Here is a 22,727-nt window from a genome sequence, read left to right on the forward strand (position 1 = left end):
AGAATTTTGTCTCCAGTGTTTTAGTCTTGTCTTGAGGGAGACAAAGATGTAGTGAAATGGTTGTTTTATCTGTAAGGTATTCTGACAGTGTTCAAGTCAACACTGATGAATAAAATATTCACATATCATTAAATACATATGAATGAAATCAAAGTATACACAAGCATCTATGTAAAGTTAATAACGTCCTTACACAGTTTAAGCAAGACAAATGAGAAAACAGACTATGATCTGAAAGTGTTATATAGGTTATGACTTCTGATATTCTGATATGTGTACATATAAATAACCTATGGACTATGTAGCTCAACTGGCTGAGAAAACATTGTGATGGTCTTATTAATATCTCTATTTCAATACTTGAACATTAACAGGTATAGCTGTTCCAAATGTTGGATTCCATTCAGTCAATACTTGAGAGAATGGACTTTGTAAGAAATATATATATATATTATGGAATTTCTATGAGTTCGCTTTGAACTCATAGTCGATATCAATATTGGTCAAATTTGCTAAAACTCATGTATGCAGATTACATGTCAATATTCACAACCTTCAGTTCAGATCTTCTTTACTTCTAAAAATCAAAGTATGAACTGCTTGCTCTAGAAGCATGTAAGATCTGCAAACAATTGAAAATACAATGAAAATAATTACTATTTATAAATATTCTTCATACATGTGATAATACATTCATGACCCGATTGGTTATGTGGTTGAAAATATCTGATAATCAAATTTTCAGAAGAGACAATCATGTCTGAATTGGACGGAAATATATGACTTGCTGGTTCAAAACTGAGACTTCAATCTTATCCTTCTATGATAAACTTATATAATACAAATTATGATGAAACAAGAAGTCAGATTATTCAAATACATGAGATTCACCGGTGTTAACAAAAATGCTCAATATTCCAAAGGTCTGACTTGAAATCACCTCAGTAGCTTTACAAAAACCACTCATAATGAACTAGGCACATGTTAGCATTCTCTGGTTAATCCAACAAAACAATAAACTTCAAATACTATCACAAATCTATAAAGGTCAATCTAAACCTATATATCACAAGCTACGATACCTGTCAAATGCTTGTCCAAGTTCATATTGCTCTATTATTATTACTCAACCAGCATTTCAGAGATTAACTTTGTTCAACAATAAGCACTAACCCTGTTTGCCTTTGCCGATCCTTTAAACAAGCTTGCAGTGCGCAGCTCACTTGAACAGTGTACAACAGTCAACTACATCAATTTTTCCAAAAATTGGTAGTTGCAACAGTAACAAATATGTCTTACACATCCAACGGATTTCCAAATTTTGAGGTTGTTGCTGAACCCTTTCAGCACCTCACTGTGTTCCCACTGTAATATTTTCTTCTTTTTCTTCATTAACTGGGTTGCCAGTGTCGGGTACTTTCACAAAAGCTTCAATGTTGACTGGGCTTTGCACATTTACACCAGCTTGTGGAATCAGTGGATTTTCCTTATCTGACATCTGCAGGGCACACCATGTTGCTGTTCTAGCTCGTCGAGTGTGCGCAGTAAGTTCACTGATACTTGCAGCCAAAGCCAATACATCTGCAAAATAGAAGATCAAGGCTCAAAATTACATCAATACTTGATGGCATACGAGTCCTTCAACTTAGTCCAAGAACACAAGCTTAGCATAGTTCCTGGTGTAATGATGGTGTTAACTTTATTCTTTCAAAATGTTTTGCATTGTAAAAGGATCATCTGTCAACCAGTGAGTGAGTGAAGGAATGAATTTCTGAATATTTCTTTAAGACACAATCCGACTTGGCAAAAGTTAGACTAAGTGCCATATATTTGAGTCTTTTGCCCTCTTTCCTATTCATTCACACCAAATCGCAGATGGCTACATAAATGATGTATGATTTTGTAAAATAGGATCAAAGAGTACTTGAGATCAAGCCTGTAACATCATCAGCTTGAAGTGACATTACATTTATCAAACTACTCTGTCTCTTACACAAACGTATTATGGGATCTGGAAGAAATGGACGTGAAAAATAATGTCATAACTAGTACAATTCAGTTTTGTTGTTTTTTGTTTTTTGTTTAACGCTGCACTCAGCAATCTTCCAGCTATATGGTGGACTACAATTCAGTGAGACATATTTTCCACAGATCAATTTGTAAACCATCCTCTGTCTGTCCTTGCTACAAAGGATTCTTTTTGACAATGTGTGAAGGGTTTCATTTTGAAAATACATCTCAATGAATTGTTCATATTGGCCAGAATAGTTCTCGACAGGAGACCTGACCAAAGATTAGTTCATGCAACCTAATCATCATTGCAAGCCTCAAAACAAAAATATCCAACCTTTATCTTCCTGATGGCGCGAAACACCTGCTCGATGTCTATTGGCAGCATTAACGATTTCCTCCTTCCTTCTAGCCTGGACTTTCCTGATACCCTCCAACCACTTGTCAAGGGAGGAGTGGACATTAGCATGGATGGATATTGTTCTTAGTTTTTCCATCTTATCAATCAGTGTTATAATCTGAAAAAGGAAGATTGCAGTAATGTGTACCAACAGGTCAAGTATTGCAAAAACAATACATGATGTCAGAAGTTTTTTGTGGGTATACACAAAATTAGAATTACCAAATTGATCAATGATACACAAGTGCAATGATACAACAATAGTGCAATAAAGGTAAACACTAAGTTTTCCTGTTTAACATTCTTGTCCTACAAAGTTCTTAAACATCATAATCTACTACAGGGTTCCCACAGGCATGGCAGGCCAAAATTCCCTGGCTTTTCCCTGACAAGTATAGATTTTTCCCTGACCATGTAAGTGTAAAAAAACTGGCCTCCTTCTTCCCTTTCAGTCAGTCCTAACCACCATTTAAGATATTTCCTTCACACATATCATAAATACACACAGTATTTGTTAATTTATTACATTAAACAAAATATTGATATTTGTGATGAAGAAAATTTTCCTTGACTCTCCTGCCACAATGTTACATAATACTATTAGAAACATTTGACCGTGACCATCAAATATATATTCTCAGGTGAAGTCAATAATATATAATCTGAAAACTTTGTATTTTATATTAAAGGCTTTTGACTAAGAGCATAAATGTGAAACTAATGATTTAATTGAATTGTTTCATTCAAAGTCAGGAACACATTTCTTCATTATCACAAAATGTTGTAATTATCAAAGGTGTATTTGGAAAGCATAAACATGCAAGATGTAACTTTACATTCAGTACAACCATGACAACTAGATTATGAACACCATTCAACCACTTTCAATTTTTTGTGAATAAACAGCAAATGTCAGAGCATAGGGCATATTATAAACCTATGCTGTACTTTAACAATGAAACTTATATGGGCATATTTGGCCAAAATGGGCTTTCTCAATTTGCAAGAAACCACCATAGCCATCATACTATTTATAATATTTTGGAACAGTATACAAATGAATGGAAAATTATCTGTTAACATAGTTATCTTTAGAAGAGATGGATCTGTTGCCTATAAAGAAAAATGTTTTTGAATGGCAAACAATTATCTATTGTTAATCACTATGCCTATCTCGGACTAGTGTTTTTCCATACAAAAGAGTGTTATAAATCTGAAATCACATGCTAAGAAGGCTCTTATCAAATTTATGTCAGTTTCACAGAATTTGGAATTTTAACCCGCAAAATATTGTTTGATTCACAAATCCAACTGATTGTGCTTCATAGAAGAATATGTCTGTTATGTCACCCGGCTGTAGAAGATCAAATTCACCTTATGCTGATTTAAGAAAACAATACATGCCATCTAGGGCTTTATGTAAAACATGTTGTTATGCTTAAAAGCAATCTCTTATCTGAACTGTAATTTTTTTCATGAAATGTCTGTAACATGTGCTGCATCTTTGACTACTACCATACCTGATTAGCGACATTCTGAGTCTTATTTTTCCCTGACCAACACCCCAAATTCCCTGACTGTTCCCTGACTTTTAGAGAAATGCCAAATTTCCCCGACTTTTCCCTGACCTGTGGGAGCCATGTAACACTTTCATTATAATCCATTTCATATCAGGTATGCATGGAGGAGGTCCCCAATGTTAGATATATTCAAAGGCAAAATATATTGTGACACACAAACAACAAACAGAATGGGTTTTACTGCTGCAAATGAAATGGTATTACATGGAAAGCCAAGTAGCTAGCCTGATTTGAACACAAAGTATGATGTGATAAAGGTTATAAGTTATTCTCCAGAATAGAAATTTAACAAGGAGAAAGCTCATTTCTATATTATTCGCAAGACTGTTTGGGTGGGGGTGAAAATATTCATCAACATGTTCATTCTGAGATTTCAGGCACAAATATGAAGCCCACGTCAAGCAAAATGTCCTTAGGTCCAGTAAAATCAGCAGATAATGCTATGTGATAACATTAAAATTTAGATAAACTTGTAGAGGTTTCCAATTCTTTGAAGAGAATCGTCCTTGGGGTACATATATGCATTTTCTGCGGCTGAAAATGTCATGTGACAGTTGTATCAATGTTTTAATAAAAATATTGTACAATAAATAAAATCTTTTTTATCTATTATACGGCCTCCACCACATGGAGTTACCTCCCTGCTACGCATGCGCAGCCAACGAGGTAAGCACCTAGGCCTGTATCATTCCTTCTGCTGAATAAATCAGTGAACAGAATTGTGGGGAGGTGGGTGGCCCTACCCCAAGGACGATTCTCTTCAAAGAATTGGAAACCTCTACAGGTTTAGCTAATTCTTTTTCACAGAGATCGTCCTTGGGGTACATATATGCATTAACTCAGACTCCCAAAGACCAGAGGCTAGGGAGGTGGGAATTCTGTCAAAGTACACATAAATAGAGATCGTTATGAAGAATGTAACAGACGCCACAACACTCACCTGTCACGTGTCCCGAAGCTTTTGCGAGAGGCATGATGGGAGGATAACTGACAGGGAGGAAAGTACTAAGATCCGACCTCATAGGTTAAGCAAAGCAATTCGCACACAGTGCGAAAGTAAAAAAAAACACCCACATAGTGAATCTATCATAAGAGCACCGTAAAGGGGAAACCTAACTCACAACCGACCATAATCTCCTGAGAGAATCGAAAGAAGTTAAATATGATAACAGCCGATATATCAATGATAAACAATTGAAAGCAGCGCCAACTGTCCAGATAACCAAGACTCACTTGGTCAGGGTGGTAGGACATTGTCCACCGCAGAGAACAAAACGGCCAAAACGCGCACGATCACATGAATGTGTATCGAGCTGATAGAAGTGCTAAGCCTGCTCCAAATAGCGACAGAGCATATCTCTTCAATGGGTAGTGCCGATGCAAAAGCCTTTGACGTGGCCACTGCCCTGTCCGAGTGAGCCTTCAACCCCTCAGGGGGAGGCTTGCCCTTAGCCTGATAAGCAGCACAAATGACCGATACAAGCCAGCGTGAAAGTGTCTGTTTGCTAGCCAGCATGCCAGCCTTCCCGCCACCGTAACAGCAGAACAGATGGGTACCTGTACGGATCCCTTGTGTTTGTTTGATATAGACCTTGAGAGTCTAACGGACACCAACGGGTGAGTGCTCATTGCAGAGGTCCCCAATGTGGAAGGCTGGGTAAGAGTAGGAAGTTCCGTAGGAGCTGCATAAGAGGGTGCTGCCCAAGAAGAGCACCATCGGGTGTGGAAAGTGGAAATAGCGGTGGAGTAGCCACGAATGGTCGAAGCCGCCAAGCCTTCTTTCAAACAAGCTTTGAAAACTCCAATACTCGGACTAAATCCGCAGAAAAGGGATCTTCCATCCCCCTATCTGAACACCAGCACGCATAGCGGGACCACCTATCCTCATATTGAACTTTTGTCGAATCCCGCCTCGAAGCCAGAATTGTGTCTGCAACTGCTGCAGGAATTCCGCGTGCTTCATGGCTAGACCTGACAGAGGCCAAGCCACCCACTGAATCCTTGGATCAGGGTATGGCACGCCGTTCTGAGTGAGAATGTCCGGTCGCAAAGGTAATAGAACAGGAGGCTGAGCCAGAAACCTGAGAATTACTGGAAACCAGCTCTGTGACGGCCATAGCGGTGCCAATAGCACAAGTAGCGGAGCTGGCTGGGTGGACAGCTGGGAGAGGACCCGGGGAATGAGTGGTAGAGGCGGGAACGCCCACAGCACCTTGCCCGTCCAATCAAGCAGGAAGGCGTCGGAAGCCAACGCCCACTGTTCCGGTATTCGAGAGCAGAACACGGGTATCTGATTCGTCCCGCCGGAACGCAAACAGATCCACCTGGCTCGAAAACCAACCGCAGCAGCTCTCAGTTCTAAGACGTTGATGTGAAGGTGGGCTTCGGCTTCGGACCAGAGTCCGGACACCGACAGGCTGCCCAGAACACACACCACCACACCCCCACCCCACCCCCACACCCCAGCCCATGAGGGATGCATCTGTTTGAACTGTAAGAGCTGGCATCGGGATTTCCAAAGGGATCCCCTTGGAGAGATTCCCGACATTGGTCCACCACTGAAGGTGAGGATACAACCACCCGGGGACTGTGAGACACTGCTCCAGATCCTCCGAGTGAGCCCACAGCCTCGCCAAAGCTTGCTGTATAGGGCGCATCCTCAACCGCACCCGCTACACGACAGAGATAGTTGCCGCCATATGACCAAGTAGACGGAGCCAAGGCTGCGCGGGTGCCTGGGGCTGGGAGAGGAATGAAGACACAATCTCCCGTACTCTGGTGACCCGGTCGGGCGACAAAGGGACAAGACCCTTGTGAGTTGTGAACCTCGCCCCAAGAAAAAACAAGTGGATACCAGGTCTGATTTCTTGAGGTTGATGATCCACCCCAGTCGAACTAGAATGTCTATCACCATGTGGGTAGAATCTAGGCTCGTCGAGGTAAGGATAACAATGCCTTCCTTGCGACCTTGCGAGGGTAGCCGGCACTAACATGAGCTTGGTGAACACACTGGGGGCAGTGGATATGCCAAAGGGGAGCACAGTGAATTGGTAATACATCCCGTTGTAAGAGAACCGGAGGTACTGCTTGAACGATGGATGAATTGGCACATGTAGATACGCATCCTTTAGGTCGATCGACGTAAGCCAATCGTCGGGCTGAACAGAGGAGATCACCGAGTGAAGTGTTTCCATCTTGAAGGATGGAACCTCTAGCATGCGATTCAACCCCATGAGGTTGAGAATGGGACGGAAACCCGCCGTCCTTCTTCGGAACGAAGAAGTATGTGGAATAAAACCCCGCCTGTTCCTCACCCGGTGGTATGGGCTCTATTGCGGACTTGTCCAGCAAAGCCTGAACTTCGTCTCGCGGTATACCCGCCTTGACCGGACATGAGGTACCGGAGTGTGATGTATGCCGGTCAACTCTGGCGGGCCTCGCTTCCACAGTGGTAGATGGCCGACACTGACGGTGGATAGCAACCCAGTGTTGCTTGTAGCCTTCTCCCACTCCGGCAGACACGGGCGTAGGCTGCGCCCCGGAGGAGGAACCAACTACGGGAGCGAGAAACCTGCGGTTGCTCCAACAAGGCCTTAGAGTCCTTGAAGGAGGTAGCTGCTGCAGCAGCCTCCCAAATGACCTGCTGTCCCCCCGAAAACAACGTCGCTCCCAGCCGAAACGGAAGGGCCAGCAAGGTCTGCTGTGTCGCTGCCGAAAAACAGGATGTAGACAGCCACAGCTTGCGCATCCCCATGACTGCGCACATCACCGTAGACGCGGCAGACCGCAAACTGTCTCGCATCAGGTGGGCCTGCACTTTGGATAAATTGGCGAAGCAGAACAACATTTGGGGAAACATCCCCAGTGCTCCTTTCCGCCTCCAGAGCCGACCTTTGGATAGAGGAAAGGTAGGCCCCGCACCTGCTGCATGGCATTCCGGTAGACTTCCTCGTAAGTCTGGTATGTGTGTTGTAGGGGGGCGCCCGCTAGGGCAAACGGTGGAACTAACCGCACTTGCTTAGCAGCCGGAGCTGCATCTGAGGAAGCGGAGCCTCCCCCGAGGGCGACCGAAGTGAACATGCACTCGTCAACTACCGGCGCAGAGAATCATCCCCCAGCTGGTACCTCTTAACGAGTTCGGGTAAATCGAACGGGAGGCGTGACTCAACCAGGAGGGGATCCATCACGTCCTGCACCAGGGAAGGCAAGATACGGAGCTGTGTCTGCGAGGGCTGCCTAGGGGCAAACGCCTCGCCCGGCAGGCGGAACTCAGTTGAGTCCGAGCGACATGTCGGCACCGCGGCTTGGGGTATATACTCGGCGATACGTTGCCTAACCTCCCGGAGAGCCTACGAGAAACGGAAAGTACTCTCCGACTCCTCAACCTCCCCAACATCCATAGACTTGGCACCCGAGCCAGAGTCAGAATTCATGTCTCCTCGTGAAGAGGCGCCAAACCCCGACCCACAGACGCCGCGGGAAGGGAAGAGCCGAAGAAACTCCCCACTCCGGCAACCGACAACACTCGAACCACGGTCCCAAGACACAGGAGGAAGACCGGGCAGAACCGGCTCGTCCACTCTCATGGGGCGGGGTTGCGCAGGGACCGGAACCCAAGGAATCCTCAACGGTCCCTGCGCCAGCACCGAGAGGGGGACTTGGAGCGAACCCTCCCCCTCCGGGGTAGCCGAGGCGTCTAGACCCGAAGCCATGGGCAAAGGATGAACAGTTGCCTCCAGGCTAAGGGATCGAGCCGGGCTCAGCGATCCCACCCCCAGACTCGCGGTCCCCTGTTCAGAGTGAGCGAGGAACTCCTGGCGGAGACCTCCAACGGACTCATGAACAAGGGACATCACGGAGTCCATGTGCTGCTGAAACAAGTGAGTGATTATTGACATATCAAAACCACTAGATTGGGTTTGAGATTGGGAATGCGACTTATGCCAAGACTTAGGTTTAGCTTTCGGGATATTCTGCCCACAGACAGTACACCAAGTAAACGCCTGAAAGCAAACACGCAAGCATGTAGCTAACGGCGGAACATAGCAGCATAAATATACATGTACAAAACATTGAAAATTATGTGAATGCGACCACGCAACATGAAATACTTGGTTAATAACACAATATTTCAACCACGTGGCGCTGAACTTCCCGCCATGGAATAGCAACACGTGCGAAACCACGGGAAAGCTAGCGTAAAAATTTAATACAAAGCAGGGGTTCAAATTTCTTTTAAAAAGCCACTTGCCACAGGGCAAGTGACTTTAAGAAAGTCACTTGTCCTGACTAATTTTCCACTTGCCCTGATTTTATGACATAATTATGATGATGTAATTATGAAAGAAGAAATCAACATGGTATTTGATGTTAATGTTTCCTGGACTATTTATTGAAAAGTGATAAATAGCAAAGAAAGAATACTCTACTTTATTATCATTGCGAAATTTAATAGCTACATTTTGAGCAGATAACTAAATCAAAGTTTATTTGCAGTTTGAAACCATAAGTGGAAATTATCTAGTAGCCCACGGACAAGTAAGATACCATTATCTGATTGCCCGAAATGAAAACTGACTGGTCCCGGGCGTCGTCAGGCGATTGGATTTTTGAACCCCTGCAAAGTCACATAAATGAGAAATAACAGACTGCAAAGTCAATAAAACTGTTCTTTGTCTTTTTCAAGAACGAATAAAGACCATACATACAGTTGTTGAAGTCTCAGACATTCCTTCACAAGAGAAGTAAATCAGTTTTGTAACTCAGAACACGTGTGAACGCTTGAGCGACAGCAGAAGGAATGATGATACGGGCCTAGGTGCTTACCTGGTTGGCTGCGCATGCGTAGCAGGGAGGTAACTCCATGTGGTGGGAGTCGTATAATAGATAAAAAATAATTATTTTTTGTACAATATTTTTATTAAAACATTGATACAACTGTCACATGACATTTTCAGCCGCAGAAATGCATATATACCCCAAGGACGATCTCTATGTAAAAGAACTACTAATGTGATGCAAAGTTCACAAAGAGAAATAACTAGCATGAGAGAAAGCATTTCAAAATGTTTCTTTAGTTTTGATTGGCAAGCCAAAACCTGTATGAAGAACACAAATCAATACCCTTGCGTGTTCCCTGAAGGAATCCACAATAAGTCGATCCACTCTAGAAGGGTTTGATGGTAGTCGAGGAATGACAATATTGTTGGCACTTGATACTTTCTTTCCTGGATTCTGTCTGGCTAGTTCTGCTTCCGTCTTCAAAAAAGGTAATTACAGGCAAAATTACATAAGGCTATGAGTTATTACAAAAGGAACTGCAACAGAACAAAGTACTATGCAGACATTGACAAATTAGGGATTTCCCGTACAGAACAAATATCAATACCACAAATTCCAAACCATAAATTATGGTGTTATTGGATATTCCTTTAAATAGGACTCCATAATATTTCATGAACCACTCAGTATTTATTCACAAGTTATTGACACAGGTGAGGTGAGGTGAAATTGGGTTTAACGTCGTGCTTGAGAATATTTCGCTCATATGACGACGTATGTGTATGTGCGGTTGCTTGTAGTAGCCCAGACTTAAGCTGGTTTCAAAGTGATAGCCCACTGAGATACCATGCTGCAGTGAAGCATGAATACCCCACTCAGACACATTATACTGACTCCGAGCCAACCAGTCCTTGTTGTACCAATTAATGCCGAACGCTAGGCAGGAACCAACAAGTACCATATTTTAACGTCTTTTGGTATGACACGGTCGGGGATCAAACCCGTGACCTTCCGCTCTCCGGGCGGACGCTCTAATCACTACCCCACGGAGGCGGTCTTTATTGACACAGGGTACTGATAGTTTTCTCTGGGTATTCAGTATACATGTATATGTATTTTACTCCCTTGGGTCCAGTTGTTGGACATTTTTGCACCAACAGGTTAATTTACTCAACATTTTGCCCAAACATCTATCTCTGGTGACTTCTAATTTGTATCTTATTGTACTGCCACAATCATGTTGTATGAACACTCAATAATAAAGTAACTACATCACAAGGAATGAGACAGTAACTTTTTCATGTATTATTCACTGCAGTAGAAATCATACATGCAAGGTGGCTGCATTTGATCAGTAACCTAGAGATAAATAAAGAGGTATGCAAGTTTAAGAGGAAAGCATTGGTTAATCATGCAGTGTAAATCTATCATTAGGTTTTTATGCATTTTCATGAATATTTGTTTGCAAGCAACTCAAAACTATTATAGTGGTATGTGAAAATGAGTTACTGAATCTACTCTTTACTTACAAAGGCACATTTCAATGCAGTCATTTCAAAAGGTCTGTCAGCTGTTCGTTACATACAGCTTGTAATAAATGAACTATCCTTCTCTATGTTTTGATTAATAAAAGTCAACATTATATCTTAATTATTTTTTTTTCTCTGAATGAGGTTTCACCATTTTAGACTATCTGAAAGCAGGTATCACCTCTTCTTTTAACTATTACCTGCACAATATTAGTGACTATTGAACAGTGAATAGTAACTGACTAACTGTAACTCCATCTATTAAAAGGTACAACTTTCACTAATTTATCTCCTGCTTATTATGTTAAGATCAAGATGAAGAACCAGAAATTATACTCATGTGATGTTGGCTGGTCATTATCTGAGCTAACACCACATGATTGTAACTTCAGTTTCTTTGCTCTGGCATTGTAAGCCAATAATAACGTTGATAGTCTCCCTTGCCGTCACGCCGAAGACCCGGGTTCGATTCCCCACATGGGCACAATGTGTTAAGCCCATTTCTGGTGTCCTCCGCCGTGATATTGCTGGAATATTGCTAAAAGCGGCGTAAAACTAAAACTCAGTCAGTCAGTCAGTAGTCTCCCTTGCCTTACACAAGTTCTAGAAAAGTTCTTGATATCCTGACCCTACACTTATCCCAATTTCAAGCCATGCGAATTACTTTCCCCACAGTATTTCAGTCAAAGATGTGACTGGCAAAAATTTTGTACGTCATGTACAATTTCCCTGACAATATCGCTGACCACATCCTTCACTGAGTATCTTAGCATAGACACATTGCTTTAACCTACAAAAGGCTTGCAATAATTTTCTCTGAATGAGATGCAATTTCAGATTTCACCATCAGAGAAAACTAACGAAAACATGCAATGTTCAAAGTGGTTATTTTTTTAGCCAATCAAAACTGAATGAAGCCATATCTGCTGATGCAGAACTGCTTAGCAATGAGGATTCTCCAGTTATGTAGTAGATTCATCATGCATTTCAATTACTTCAACCACAGCAAGCTTATGATATTTATTACATGATAATCTGTTTATTTTTCATTCATATATATCTGCATATCATTTAGCCGTACATATGCTGATATGCTCCATATCTGGAGCACTGTCATTAATATCAAATCAGCTGTCACACTTACACTCTCATCAACCATGCATAATTGATGTCACTGCAGGGATCAAAATGGCGCAGAATTTGAATGCCAAGGCACGTCAATTATTGAAATGGCATGGATGAAAAATTGGCAATGTGCCATGTCAGCACAGCTAATATACACCATCCTCCATGTAATCGAAAATGCGATAAATCTAACCAACCTAAATTACTCAAAAGCTAATTTTGTACCCCATCAGACTGTTTATCTGTGGCACTCTTAGGTGGATGCCAGTGAGTCAGCATAACAGGAAAGCCATTTTGGATGATAACCTAGTTCATGGGTCAGGGACAAATGAAGCTGAATTAAATGAAGTCTCTGAATATATATTTTTAATACTTATATCTCACAATACTTTTGATCGTAACAAATAATCCCATTTACATTGAAAAGGAGCCAAAATGAGATTCAGAACTTGAGGAAATCTAGACTTGGTTCATTAAGAGCTTTGGAATTGCAGAAAAGGACTGAGCAGAAGAGAAATTAATGTGGTTCAGGGTCTGTGAGATAAGACTAGTTTACAGGTCTACTTCATGTTTACTGACTTATTAACAAAAAATTGAAATGACATAATTGTTGTGATGTTTTAAGTTTAACTGGATAATCAAGAGGTATTTGAACACTTACTTTCAAAAAGGCACACCTTAATTATCTGTCTGGTGCCCTGTGGCACCCTTAACAAAATTTGTATCTAACATGGTTATATAAATGAGTGTTATTGTTCACCCATAGCTCTCTTTAGAAAATTATCTATGACAATTTTCAGCATAGGATTAGAAATGCAAATATTGGCAATTGTTTTTTTCAAACACTGACAGCACTATCAATGACACAAGATTACCTTGAAGTTGACCTGAAGCTTGCATGGTCTTGTATGTCAGATGGGTTGAGCATCAGTTAATTTCAATTAAATAATTGTTATGTGTATTTTCTCATGAAATTTCAAATAGTTTTCCAGAGAATCCAGCATTCAATCTGGCCTGTGATGAGTTGAAAATCGAAGACATAAGGTTGTCATTAAAAATGCTTGCGGCCAAACGATATAACAATAGTGTTAAGATCTTGTTTAATACCTTCTTTCTTTCTTTCTCAATTGCCTTGAACTGCTCATAACACTCCTCTAGCTTAAGATGAAGTTCATTGGAGGGTCCACTTCTCCTGTGAATGTGAAAATGTGTGCTGAACTTGATAAAACCACAGTTAAAATTTCATCAGCAATACTTTCACATGTGAGTAAGTAAACATACAATTGTAAACCATGGAAATAGCATCATGCAAGCGTAAGTGAGATAGTTTCAGTAAATTGTGTGATTGTAAATGGACCTGTCTAAATCTATTCATGAATAATTGCAATACATATCAACACTGCCATATTTCACTGATTCTAAAACTGTTTACAACATTATTTAAAACGCAAACATGGTATAACATGCTAAAGTAATTGGCCTTTTCTTATTCTAATTGTGGAAACATACCTGAAAGAACGCATTCCTTGAAAGAAGCCAGGATGGAGGCCTAAGACATATTGTGGGAAGTCAGGGTAGAGCATTTCGGGGATGAATCCAGGTGCAATTCTGGGCAAAGGTTCAATTGGAAAGTAGTCAAATGCTTCAGCAGGCAAGGCACCATGGGAAGGACTGAAGAGAGGGTGGGGAGGATAGTGGAGGAGATGCTGATGATGAGACAGGGAGTGTCGGAGACCTTGATCATGGAGGAGACATTCTTCAAGGAACTTCTGTTTGTCAACTTGGTCATGGTCAAAGGCAAAGGGGAGTAACTCTGGAGAAATGTGATCAAGATTGCCGAGTGCAGGGTGGTGGGTCTCTCTACCAACCTGGTCAGCAGACCAGCGGTCATAGTTTGGAGAGGAGAACATATCATGTGGTAATCCTTTCATTTTTCGATTGTAGAAACCATGAGGAATAAAATTCTGCAATCCATGTTTCTCTCTGCTGAGAGGAGTAGATGAGCTGATTGGCACATAATCCTTTTTCAGGTTCTGCATTTTGTTCAGGAAATGGCCAGGTACCTGAATATTGCCACTGGAGGTGTCTGACTGATGCTGTGGTCTTTCTTGGGGAACATTTCCTTCCCCTGGTGAACTAGGAGTACTAGGGTCAGACAGACTGTAGTTACTTTGATAACTGACTGGAGTATGTGTATTAACATGAATAGGGTGCATAAAATCATTGTCATGCTGCATATGTTGCTGGGAAGAGTGCTGGTGTTTCAAGGCTGCTGCATTGTGAGAATTGAAGTTAGATGATGGCAAATAGTTGAACATCTGCTTCTCAACATCTGGAGGTTGATCGTCAGTCTTGCTTGGGGTTGTCTGGAATGTCTTGTTTTTCTTGAAGCTGAAGGGCTCACTTCCGCCTGGATATGTTTGTTTTGCTGCATTGACATGCTGAGCCACAGCACTTTGAAAGGCGCTTTGAGCCATACTGTGTTCCTGAGAATGGTGAATCTTTGGTGAAGTGTCATGGGCTGATGAAGTAAAAGCAGAACTGATTGCTGGCTGTGAAGGAAAAGGTTTTAACTTTAAGTGATTCTGGAATGTGGCAAAATTCTGTGGTGAGGACATTTCGTTGAACATATCATTGTTCATGTGTTGATAAGACCTGTCCAATTTTTGCTTTCCACTATATTCAGATTGAGCTTGAAATTGTTGGGGAAAGGAGTTTTCATTGATCTGGCCACTGGGAAGTCGGGATGCCTCCTTAGCATTAAAACCCTGTGAAAAAAAGTGATCTGATGTGTCTGAAACATGCGAAGAGGAAAAGCTGTTTTCATCCCATAAATTTTGAGTCATGTTAGAAGCATGCTCAAAACTTCCATACGACGTGGAGTTTTTATCTGACTTTCCAGAAGGTGTACCCTCGCTGCCGGTTGACCACACACTTCCAGATGCAAAACCTGGTGAACTGAAACAGAAACATTATTCTCAAAGCAATGTATATTATTGATATCAGCATGAAGGAAACAATATCTCCTGAGCTTAGGTGGGATTTTGGCCAAGAAGCATTTCCCCACACAATTTATTAGGTCCTGATTTGGGCTGTGTCTTGCCTTGAAGTTTGCATTGCAAAATGCAATGATCCTTTGTGATATGTATAATGTATTGTAATACATTGCAACATATTGTCATTAATATTGTTTCAGGCATGTAAATCAATGATAATTGAGTGGGTGAGTGATTGAGTGAATTGGTTTCAACTCTGCTTATAGCAGGGGAGTCAGCTAACTTTCTGAGGAAAGACGGAAGTGATACAAGACAGGGATGTTTACCACTTCTGTGAAACCCATGAGTACCAGTATGGTGCTGACAAACCTAGAAACACTAGTCAGGTAGAACTGGGATCCAAGCCCAATTCCATTATGATCATATGTTTCTGACGTGCCCATGGGACAATTCTGCAAAGTGAATTGCACCTCCTTGGAGTAGCTGGTCACCAATGACCTCTCAAAGACCTAAGACTTCTTGTTTTTCAGGCACATTCTGTGCACATCTATATTGCAGTCTGACAATGATTACCTGGACCAGAGAAACCAGGTATAAATCTTATTTTCAGTGTACCACCATGTCAGGCTATGATGACACACCATCAACTAAGTCAACAATCCTGACCACCTGATTCTGATAAACCAACATTACACAAGTTCTGATCAACTTTTGTAATTCTTTAAACATTCTTTCAATATTTTTAACTTCTTAGGGTAATGACCAAAAGGACCCTTTTACTTTCATTCATTATTTTGCTGATGCTGGTTGTAGAATGCTGTAGGCTATTCTGACTGGTGGCCATATAAATCCATTATCAGTTAGTTATATGTAGTGGTGGTACGATTAATGGAAATAATCGAAGATTGGTCGCAGTGACTAGACGACCAAGCAATCGAACATGTTTTCTCATAATCGAACACCAAAAAATCTGGAACACTTGTTTGCATTAACAACATTTTTCACCAGGTTGGTTTTGTCGGTGTCATTAAATTTACATTTCATAAGCACTAGAGCTCGTTCCAAGTCATGATTGAATTTATCTAAAAAGACTTCAGGAAAATCATGTTCCTAACATACTAGTCCTCCTTTATAGATGTGACATTTGCAAATGCATTTTGTGCAATTTGAAAAGAGACCTCAAAGAACTTCATGTTTTTTCTTTATTTTGTGTGTGCATTAACAAAGATAACAGGAACATTTGATAAATTATTCTAAACAAATATTTTCAATGATTGTTCGGTTGTCATGGACCAATCATCAATCATGAGATTTTAACCAATTCCCAACACTAGTTATATGCTGTATATGTTTCCTATGGTCAAGGAAAGATAAATTTGAGGCTGGATGGTGCTACACACTTTAGCACACCCTTGGGCAATATCAGTAAAGCAAACTAATTTTTAACCAGATTTACTGAGCTTTTTGGCACAACCAGTAAAAGCTATACCAAATGCATGTTGAAAGACTTACCCATCAAAGGAAAAGACATCTGAGGTGGCCTGTGACTGAGTTTCTTCATTAAACTCTCCAAAGAGGCTGGTTGAGAAAAGGGATGAATCATCATCAACTATCTTGTTGACAAGGTCATCAAAAGCTGAAAGTTTGTCGTTAGAGCAACTGTTGAGTCCCATATTTTGATGATCCGGGAAAGCAAAGGAAAATGGTGATGCATGGTCAGGTTCAAGTTTTTGTGCATTTTTGGAACTGTATGTCATGTGACTCCATTCAGGATAGGCAGTCTGCTGTGTATCTGAGGACACCAGCTGTGAGCCTGTCTGCATTGAGTTTGAATGAGGGAAAGGCTGGAATGTAGCAATCTGTAATGAAAAAAAAAGACATACACTAAAATGCAATAAAGCTATACACATGATACATGAATACTGTTAGAAAATCAACAATACTTTTAGAAACATTGAAAGAATAGGATTCATCATAACTACCGGTACTAATACCTGAAAGCAAACTTTCAAAATTAATCCTGCTCATTTGCCTTGACCTTGCAAAGTGTGTGTTTGCATGTCAATAATATAAACTGATTCTGTTATGACATTTGTCGTGACATCTTCAAAGTGCTCTGTAAAAAATATTTTATCATTATGTTATTAAATATGTTTGGGAAAATGTTATAAACTGAGGCTGAGTATTGGCTAATAAATTCAATTGCAATATATTGCAATATTGGTATCTGCATTCAGTGTCTATTTTACTATTAAGATGAAGTTGGCCCTGGGCCCATGGGTAATGAAACTATAGTACTCTTCGAAATAGAAAAAAACTGTTTTTAGGCTGTTACTCTTTATCCCTAAAATTTACACAATTGCAAATAGCATATGTCGAAATAACCCACTTCGGCCTAACTGGGCGTTCAGTGGGATGCGTATTACGATAGCCAGAAAAGCATGTTTAATTGTAAAATCGGGCAAAACGTAGAAAAAATACGAATAGCTGCTGAAAACAATAGATCAGACTATAGATGGCAATTAGGTCGCTCAGCCAGGTATGACAACGGACCGTCGACTCACCTGGCATGAAATGCACGTGCTGCCGGCAGGCACAAGGGGTCATCTCAAAGATATTTTGTGCTGTTTCATGTGTGTTGACTATGTCTCATCTAGTGATTAACATCTTTCGTGTCTTTCTTTCATAAAGTTTATGTTGAGATATGTAAAAGAATATGATACCCGAAAACCATAGAAACGCATCGTAGTATATAGGTGGCATGACCACCCGAAGATCGACAGGACTGGATATTAATTGTAAATTGTTATGACATGCCGTGTACCTCCCCAGTATAATTGCCCAAAAGGATTATCTTATCTTAGCTGATATCTCTCTCCCCCAGCCCGACCCCAACGATCGTCTATGACACCCGTCCAGGTTTTGCTTTTGAGACGAACCCTCGGTTGTATTGTTAGTGATATTTCATTTTTATACAATTCATCGTGTGTAAAGTATGCCAATTAATTACAAAGGTAAACATCAGAGGCTAATGTAAGTGAGCAGATTTAAACTTTCACCATACTGATAATGAAAAACCAATCATAATTTCTTGGACAATATACCAGTTCTCAGAAAAAAATATTGCAATATGTATCATCTAAAAAGCATATCACGGTCGACTGGTAATACTGTAGAGTCACTCCTGTCATAATCTGCAATTGTCTGTTTATAGACTAATGGTTGCATAAGGCGATTTCAACGTGCACAAGTGAAGTTTTATCAGTGGCAAAGGGCATATACACTGACATAGGTGTTAGAAGGTACAACATACACCATTAAGTGGTGGTATCTTCGCAGATTTTTTCAAGCGTTTTAACCCACTGAAATCAGTTGATTGAACCCCAACAGTGGACACCTACCTGGCCATTTTTATATCCTGGTGCCAAATTCTTGAACTGCTCCTTTGACCCACCTAACTCCACCCTTTCCTGGTATGTATCCAGATCAAACGTGTTGGGTTCAAAAGGCTTTGCTCCAGGGTTGTACCTGCCAGGCTGTCAAGAAATATAAGAAATCCTATCAATTCTGAAAGCAAACCCATTATTCTATAACACATAGCCATTCTTTCCTAATGAACATGAATCTTCTTAGAAAGCACAGAACATGGAGAATATTTAATGTTTTTTTTACTAAATTAATCTGGGGAACACTTTGATCCTAGGGAATATTTGCTTTTAACATTGGAAATTTATTGGAATTTAACATCAGCCTGAGGGAATAAAATAAAGCATAAGCTAATAATGTGCTTGTTGAAAACATCCCATATAGATAGCAACAAGTGATACTGTGTGTCTACATGGGATCTTAAGGTGTACCATGCATAATAATGGAATCTGTACCAGGAAAATCAGAGAATGACAACATGATGCATAACGTTCGACAAGTACTTACAAACGCCTGTTTAGGCCAAGATAATAATTTAACTTCAAAACAATTAAACTTTACATTGAAAGTAACTTTGAACACTGACTAAAAAAATTGTTTTTCCATAAACTGAGTACATTTACTTCTTAAGTTTTACCTTGTCACATTTAAGTTTATGGCAGATGCACTGATAAAAATGACAACCATAAAAATATTTCAAATAAATATTGTGAACAGATTACATAAAATGAAACTTGTTTCACTGAAGAGGTATGCATTATCACAAAGCATATGCCAAAACGACAATGGCAAACACTGCACAGTAAGTTTTAATTCTTATCTTTGCAGTATAACAAAAAATCAGTTCATACCTTTTGAACTGATCAAAAATGCACATTTGATCATAGTTTCACTTAAGTCGTGTCATCGAATGGGGGTGGGTGGGGGGTTCAGACGATTCACAGAATTGATCAATTTGAAATAAAATTGGCAGAAATCTGTGGATCAGCGGAAAATTGCCATAACTGTAAAGTAGGCTGTAATTTCTAAACCTTACAGAAATAACATGGACAAAAATGCCAATAACTGGCAGATGGACAGGTAGAATTTATCAAAACTTTATAAAATGTGGGTGACGCCAATTTAGGATGGCTAAAGACGTAATTGGCTGTACTGAAAAAACAGACCATTCTGATGTGCAAATGTTACACCAAAAATGAAACAAATGCCTGATTTGGCCACCTAATAGCTGGAATATTGCTGAGTGTGGTGCAAACAACAAACAAAGGAAAAAACCTAATAGCTGTTTCTGATCTGCATGAATGAGCTTTCACCGTCTTTTGTATACCACTCAGTAGTGTTACCCATATGCACATAAATCGGGTCCAAATCTGCGTGAATACAAATAATATTACATAAAGTAACACCCTGGATAAAGAACAGAAGTACCTCTCAGTTTCATTCAAAAACTGTTTTACCTTTCTATTATAGACCTTGCCTTTTCACTTTTAAAAATCCACTCATATCTTGCTATGAAGGACGGTTAACGCAATGCTGAAGAATATGTCAATATCAAACAGCTGACGGGCATGGGCCTCATGCTGAAAGGTGGTTATATTTAGACCGGTTCACTCTCTATCAGTATAGATGCTGAACATAATCTTATGCGAAATTAATTAAGAGGACCAAGTGTCAGTGCTGAAAACCGACAATATACGTGTTGTCACGAAAACAAAGACACTCCTGAAGAGTAATTCGGTCGGTGGCATTTGCAGTGTGTACCGGAGTTGCTACAACACCTAGCGTCCGCTATGGCGACCAGCTTCACGTGCAACTCAGCAGAAGTCACTATGTTTTGAAAACGGTTTCGTCCATATTGTTTGTAACCGCTGGACTCGTATAGAGGCATGCATCCCAAATCACATGAACAATTTCTTTCCTCAGATTTTTCTTTCCATACGAAATACCTGCATTTCTCGTTTGGGATGGCGCCATTTCTTAGATTTTTCAATCGGGTCATCTGGAATATTCACAATAACAATCGTACGTGAGCCGTTACTGGAGACTCAAATAGACTCACCACTGCAAAGACACAATGCGTGAAACAATTACTTATATGTCTAAATGACATGTCTTTCACTCGATTGATGAAACAACGCCGAGGAGCACATGTAAATATTTCTCACGTTGACGTATGGAATGCAGGCGAACGATCGAGCCCATCGACATCAACACTTGGTATGTTGACATCGGACGTGAATATACTGCGGCTTCTAAATAATTTGACAACCACAAAACTGGATGAAATATGCACAGTTGGATTACCTGCTGCTTAAGCTGGTTATTTCCAGCCGACCTCATCAATCTTATCCTGGTATTTTCATATTTTTCGCTCTCATTCAGCTGGACCGAGAGCGCCATTGACGTTCATTTTGCTGTATGCTAATCGGATGTTTTCATACTATTTTCCACACGACACATTCAATTGAAACCAAAAGCGCTGTCTGTTGATTCTTGCAGTGACAGTTGAAGCTCAAGTATCAACCTGTGATAAGCAAACAGGATTAAACACAGCTTAAGTAAACAACACGATACGGGAGTATTGCAAAATTATAACTGCTGTCTTTAGATACAACTAATACTGTATATATCTGAACGGATCTTACAAAATGAAATGTTTGGAGATATTCAGTGTTGATTGCCACAGAAAAGAAATTACTTGGAAAAAAATAAAATATACGGGGTTTTTTTCAAACCAAATGGCGAAAAAGTGAATCTGCAGGCGCGTACGGTAACAGGTGTGGTAAGTGAATGGCAATATTTATTTCCAGACCGGAGATCCCAAGTGTGTATTGATGGAATAACCCGAGAAAAGCGGGACGGCCCGTGGGTTACTGATTGCCTTCTAATCTTATCACAAAAGTATGTCATGAAAAAGAGGACGCTTGGTTTCCACCCTTGCACGATCTACACGATCCAATCACGCCCTAGGTGACACAAGCGTGCGTGCTGGATTTAAACGAGCAAGTTACAATCAGCTGGTGTACGTATTCATGAAATTATACTGTATTACGCCTGTAACGCAACATTAAAAACACATAAACATCACTTTTAGTATTCGTTTGTTATTTCCAGGATCAGGATCCATATGTGTAGTAATAGTTCCGGTCACATGAAAACATCGAAGATTGATCGGGTGGTCCAAACGACCAAGCAATTGAAAGCAATTTCTATAATTGAGTTCAGACAATTTTGCCTCTTTCTGAAGTTTTTAACTGCTTTAATCTAGTAACAAGGTATATTTAAAACTTAGCATTAAGACAAAAAGGGTGAATTTTATACATAAAAATATTACAGCTTTGGGCTGAAAACATGTGGGAAGGAGGAGAGGGGTAATTGATTTTGTACATGATATGCAAGGGTGGGTCATTTATTTGTACGTGAATTTTAAGAGGGGGGGTATTCACATTGTACATGCTTCTGCATAAAAATCATCATCAAATCCATCATGAATCTGTAAATTGTAGACGATGAGCTTGTAGCCCAAGTATTCTTTTTCAATAAACTTCTGTTCATTAATGTTAATTAACAAGATTCGCTCAGAAACCCAACCCATCAAGTGAGTTGGGTTTGTTTTTTTGCCGCTTTCAGCAATAGCTCATGAGTGAGGTGAGGGAATCGAACCCGGATCCTTAACCAGGCGCGTAGCAAGCCATTTTTTCGTGTAAGCCCGATAGGTTGCAAAGCTTTGTATTTAAATAGCTACGCCCCTGATGGCGTGACGAGCGGACGCCTGAACCACTGGGCTGCCCCACCGCACAATAGTTCATGAATATCACGACGAGGGATACCAGGAACGGGTATTACATAATGTTCCCATTACATGCATGTTGTTATATTG

At 40.5% G+C, this 22,727-nt stretch overlaps 2 protein-coding genes across 2 annotated transcripts in view; one reads left to right on the forward strand and one right to left on the reverse strand.

Annotated features, from left to right (window-relative positions):
• The window catches only part of LOC124283350 (UBX domain-containing protein 4-like), a 39,240-nt gene that overhangs the window by 12,839 nt on the left and 3,674 nt on the right, over nt 1-22,727 (forward strand). The gene's annotated exons all lie outside the window — the stretch shown is intronic.
• Nucleotides 62-21,255, reverse strand: LOC124283308 (meiosis-specific coiled-coil domain-containing protein MEIOC-like). The gene is made up of 8 exons (XM_046719340.1): nt 21,152-21,255; nt 18,823-18,957; nt 16,934-17,280; nt 13,935-15,383; nt 13,533-13,617; nt 10,114-10,248; nt 2,348-2,528; nt 62-1,581 (listed from the first exon to the last, which is right to left on the reverse strand). The coding sequence occupies exons 1-8, from the start codon at nt 21,245-21,247 to the stop codon at nt 1,352-1,354; spliced, it is 2,658 nt and encodes an 885-aa protein (XP_046575296.1). The 5' UTR covers nt 21,248-21,255; the 3' UTR covers nt 62-1,351.

Source organism: Haliotis rubra, unplaced genomic scaffold (assembly GCF_003918875.1).
Source record: "Haliotis rubra isolate DU_JTF1 unplaced genomic scaffold, ASM391887v1 Scf313, whole genome shotgun sequence".
NCBI classification, from domain to species: Eukaryota; Metazoa; Mollusca; class Gastropoda; order Lepetellida; family Haliotidae; genus Haliotis; species Haliotis rubra.

Excerpts from the sequence above, each read along its gene's own strand:
- LOC124283308 (XM_046719340.1), bottom strand. The coding sequence starts at position 21,247 with ATGGCGCTCTCGGTCCAGCTGAATGAGAGCGAAAAATATGAAAATACC. Across the intron at positions 17,281-18,822 it reads CAGGATATAAAAATGGCCAG|ATTGCTACATTCCAGCCTTT; the intron begins GTAGGTGTCCAC and ends TTTTCATTACAG. Across the intron at positions 1,582-2,347 it reads GCGCCATCAGGAAGATAAAG|ATGTATTGGCTTTGGCTGCA; the intron begins GTTGGATATTTT and ends TCTATTTTGCAG.